Source organism: Clupea harengus, chromosome 23 (genome assembly GCF_900700415.2).
Source record: "Clupea harengus chromosome 23, Ch_v2.0.2, whole genome shotgun sequence".
In the NCBI taxonomy this organism is placed as follows: Eukaryota; Metazoa; Chordata; class Actinopteri; order Clupeiformes; family Clupeidae; genus Clupea; species Clupea harengus.
The window spans coordinates 13,635,520-13,640,519 of record NC_045174.1 but is presented as its reverse complement, the minus strand read 5'-3'; the positions used below and the strand labels follow the sequence as shown (position 1 = coordinate 13,640,519).

At 46.3% G+C, this 5,000-nt stretch overlaps 1 protein-coding gene across 1 annotated transcript in view; it reads left to right on the top strand.

Moving 5' to 3' along the window:
• Positions 1–5,000, top strand: part of LOC105891170 (myosin-binding protein C, fast-type-like) — a 42,846-nt gene that overhangs the window by 27,699 nt on the left and 10,147 nt on the right. Inside the window, exons 16-24 of the mRNA XM_031561272.2 lie at positions 1–10; positions 771–876; positions 1,351–1,517; positions 2,090–2,255; positions 2,411–2,517; positions 2,913–2,942; positions 3,112–3,254; positions 3,666–3,825; positions 4,580–4,684. The exon at positions 1–10 is cut by the window's left edge and continues 115 nt beyond it. Coding sequence (XP_031417132.1) covers positions 1–10; positions 771–876; positions 1,351–1,517; positions 2,090–2,255; positions 2,411–2,517; positions 2,913–2,942; positions 3,112–3,254; positions 3,666–3,825; positions 4,580–4,684 — 994 coding nt within the window. The remainder of the gene's footprint in view (positions 11–770; positions 877–1,350; positions 1,518–2,089; positions 2,256–2,410; positions 2,518–2,912; positions 2,943–3,111; positions 3,255–3,665; positions 3,826–4,579; positions 4,685–5,000) is intronic.

Below are 5,000 nucleotides of genomic sequence, written 5' to 3'. Positions count from 1 at the left end.
TTTGTCAAAGGTACCGTGGACCTGTTACCACTACTGTGGGCCTGTTAACACTACTGTGGGCCTGTTAATACTACTGTGGGCTCATTAATACTACTGTGGGCCCGTTAATACTACTGTGGGCCTGTTAATACTACTGTGGGCCTGTTAATACTACTGTGGGCTCATTAATACTACTGTGGGTCCGTTAATACTACTCTGGGCCCGTTAATACTACTGTGGCTTGATTGTGGTCTGATGTCATCATCTGTTCGTACATTTACTACGTGAAACACTCAGAGATGGGGGGAGTGACCTGCTGAAACAGAAAAAAAGAGCTAGACCAGGGACGTGCACAGGAATTTTGAAGGGCAGTTGCACCGCCGCCACGCCCCCTCCCCCTGGACGCATATTCTGCCTATATCACTTGAAACTCTGAAATTGAAACCCTCCTGTGCACGTCCCTGAGCTAGACAGTCAGACAGTCAGACAGAATTGGAGTCATAGATAGTCAGTGGGACCCTCTTTTGCCAAAGCACTAGAGAAGGAGAGGTGAACAGATGATGGATGTCTGGGTATAGAGAGAGAGGTGAAGGGGAGTAGAGATGGAGTGAAGGTGAGGAGGAGGGATGAATAGAGAAGATGGTGATGGTTGTAAAGAAAGAAAGAAAGAAAGAAACAGAGAGACAAAATAATGGTGGTGTGGTAAGAGAGGGGGGGATAGAGGGATGGCTGAATGGGTAGAGAGAGAGAGATGGAGTGATGGAGTGATGGGTGTTTATCTCTTCCCACAGAACCTCCTGTCACCATTATCAAGCTGATGGATGACTACCACGTGACGGTGGGGGAGAGGGTGGAGTTTGAGGTGGAGGTGTCGGAAGAGGGCGCTCACGTCATGTGGTCAGTGTCCACACAGGAACAGGAGCACTCCACTATACTCATGATAATACTTTACCATACTCCACACTATACTCTATCTAGTCATTTACTAATTTACTAATTTACTAAGTCTAACCATACTCAACAGTCACCTGTGGTCACTCTAGCATACTAGAATACCCTGTCATACATATGGAGTCTATCTTTCTGAAACTATTTTGTGTTATTTATCATATTTTATGTCATTAAAATCATTGTTCACAATTCTCTGCCCTGCAACAAAATGCTTTGTCATGTCCCGATGAGATTCCTACGTCTCCTGGAGCGGCCATTGTCTTCTGACACACTCATCCAACGTACTCATTCTAGCATTAACTTCATAAAGATTTCTTCTCACACCTGCAGCACTACCTCAGAGACGTTCACAGCTGACAATGTGTGCTTTTGGTGCTGTTGCCCCCTCCATCAAGATTTGCTCTCTGTCTCCCCCTTCAGGTATTTCGAGAATATAGAGCTGGTGAGGACTGAAAACAGCAAATTTCGCTTCAAGAAAGACGGCAAACGTCACTGGCTCATTATCCAGGAGGCCACCCTCGATGACATCGGAATGTACTGGTGCTTCACCAACGGGGGACATACAAAGGGAGAGCTGGAAGTGGAAGGTACCATCTTTTCGTCCTTCTGTAAATAACCTTCTGCAAACATTATCACCATAAAACTCTCTGTAAGCTGTGAAAAGGCCCATCTACACTGCATATGATAACAATAATTGTAAATACTATAAACATATTTTAAAGATCGCTCTAGCTCGTAGCAATGGCAACGTCCACATCACACACTCTAGCAATAACGACACGAAGAACGATATCATTGGGCATTGTCAGAGCGATTGCGTGAACGATTGAAAAAATGACACTCAGCCAATCAGAGTCATGGACGCTTATACAGTTACAGTTGTCCTTACTTATTGTTGACACTCGAGACAACCTTTAAGTGTAGTCGTGCCTTTACATGACAATGAGGTGAGAGGATCTGTTTTAGTTCATATCTAGTTCAAGACCAGATTCAATTCAGAATCTGGACTAGGGTGACCATGCATCAGCTCTATCTGTTTGAGAGTCAAGGCGGTGGTCACCCGTTGCCAGAATCAAGAACCTCACCTTTAAATGAAGATGTTAAATGAAATGAAATGAGTGTGTGACATGTGGACCTGGACTGCGTGTCGCCACCACAGAGAAGGAGCTGGAGGTGCTGCAGAGCATCGCTGACCTGACGGTGAAGTCGGCCGAGCAGGCCATGTTCAAGTGTGAGGTGTCCGACGACAAGGTGACGGGCAAGTGGTTCAAGGACGGCGTAGAGGTTCTTGCCAGTGACCGCATCAAGCTGTCCCATATTGGCAGGTAACACATCAATACACACACACACAGACACACTCACACACACACACACACACACACACACACACACACACACACACACACACGCTCCCACTCCTAGATACAGATGCAGATACAAATCCATGGTATTTGGTGGTGGTTTTGTGTGTGTGTTTTAGGTTCCACCGCCTCACCATCGATGATGTGAAGCCAGAGGATGCTGGAGATTACACCTTCGTTCCCGACGGCTACGCCCTCTCACTCTCAGCCAAGCTCAACTTCCTGGGTGAGAGAGAGAGAGAGAGACAGAAAACTGCACACATAAGCATCAGGATTTATAGTACTTTATTGATCCCTGATCAGGATTTAGAGTATGTTATTGACCCCCGATTGGAATCCCTTCTTTGTAATGAGTCCCGGTCTTAACATAAAATCATACATAGATTAAAGAGACAACATATAAAATAAAAGGAAGTCAAGTGCAAATCAATAAATATATGTAATAAAATTAAAAAAAAGCTCTAACAAATCAACAGAACTCCATCATCTCACATATATTTTATATGAGAATTTCAAAATCTATGGTTGTTAGTAAGAATTACTTTTTTTGTTTGCTACTATTCAAAGACCTTAAGAGGAGCAGTTGAGGCTTAACCCCTGTCTCTCCTTTCCTACCTACAGAGATCAAAGTTGACTACGTCCCGAGGCAAGGTGAGTAATGCCATCAAAGCTGAATCCAGTGAATTGTTTGACTAGTCTTTCTCCTTCTTTGTCAAAATGTCTCTAACTTCTCTCTATTTCTCCTCTTTTTTTTGTCCTCCCCCCTCCCCCTCTCACTCTATCATCTTTTTCTCTTTTTCACTTCTCCCTCTATACTCAGAGCCTCCTAAGATCCACCTGGACGTGGCTGGAAACATGGTGTCTCAGAACACCATTATTGTTGTGGCCGGCAACAAGCTCCGCCTTGATGTGGAGATCTCAGGAGACCCGCTTCCCACTGTTGTGTGGATGAAGGGAGATCAGGTGGAACACACGCACACGCACACGCATACACGCACACGCACACGCACACGCACAAGCACACGCACACGCACACGCACACGCACACGCACACACACACACACACACACAAACAAACACAAACACACATACACAGAGAAACTTTCTCACTCTCCCTCTGTCTCTCTCTCACACACACAGACATTTTCTCACTCTCTTTCTCTCTCACACACACACTTACACACATGCACACACACACACAGAGACACACACTCTCTCTCTCTCTCTCTTTCTCTCTCTCTCTCTCTCTCTCTCTCTCTCTTATGCACACACACAATTAATGTTGAACAAGCTCTTTCTGTGTATGTGTGTGTGTGTGTGTGGTGTTGGTGGTGGTGGTCTGTGCGTGTGTGTCTGTGCGTGTGTGTGAATTAGCCAATTGAAGCGGCAGAGGGCCGCATCCGTGTTGAGACCCGCACTGGCCTGAGCAGCTTTGTGATTGAGGGGGCAGAGAGGGAGGACGAGGGCAACTACAGCATCTGCGTCACCAACCCCGCAGGAGAGGACAAGGCCATTCTCCACATCAAGATCGTTGGTCAGCTTGTGTGGACAAATACACTCACACACACACACGCACTCACATACTCACACACACACACACCCACACATACTCTCTCACACACACACACACACACACACACACACACACACACACACACACACACACACACACACACACACACACACCCACCCACACATACTATCACACACACACACACACACACACACACACACACACACACACACACACACACACAGACACACAGACACACACACATACACCTACATCTAGTCATTGACACTCACATACATACAGGCACTCATACACACACACATGAACCGACACAAACACACAAACATGAGGCACACTCACTTGCTTTCCTCTAAAGAGGCTTATGCAGGGTGACTTTCATGCTGCTTTGGTACACACAATTACCTATCCAGTTATACACTAACCCAATTACACACACACACACACACACACACACACACACACACACACACACACACACACACACACACACACACACACACACACACACACACACACTACCTCTTAGAGAAAATACATTTTCTTACCTGTTCAGAGAAGTGGGAGCCTCAGGTGTCTTGCCGAGGTGACAGAAGAAACCACATTACACACAGCTAAAATCCACATCTTTGCACAACAGTGCAAACACACACCATAATGGTCCACCATACTCTCTCTCTCTCTCACTTTCTCTCTCTATCTTGTGTGCGTGTGTTTATGTTGTGTTTGTGTGTTTATTTTGTGTGTGTGTTTATAGATGTCCCTGATCCCCCTGTGCATGTGAAGTGTACCACCGTGGGAGAGGACTGTGGCACCATTGTCTGGGAACCCCCCAAATTCGACGGTGGAGCGCCCATCACAGGTACCCACCATCCCCTCCCCACTGCCCCCGCCCTCCCCCTCCCCCGCTCTTCCCCTTCATGGCACCACCAACTAATTACAACCAATCACTGGTAAACTGACAACATCCCCCCCCCCCCCCCCCCCAATCTCCCTCAACACATTACCACGACCACCCAAGGGAGAAAAGCTATTATGCAAATCAGGTTCTGCTATAAGAATTAGGCAATTAGGCACACAAAGCGTAGATACTGTATGTAACACTGGCAATGCGATTAGAATCAAAATAGCTGCCACTAGTAATCACTTCAGGACATGGAGTTCAGAAATAGAATGGG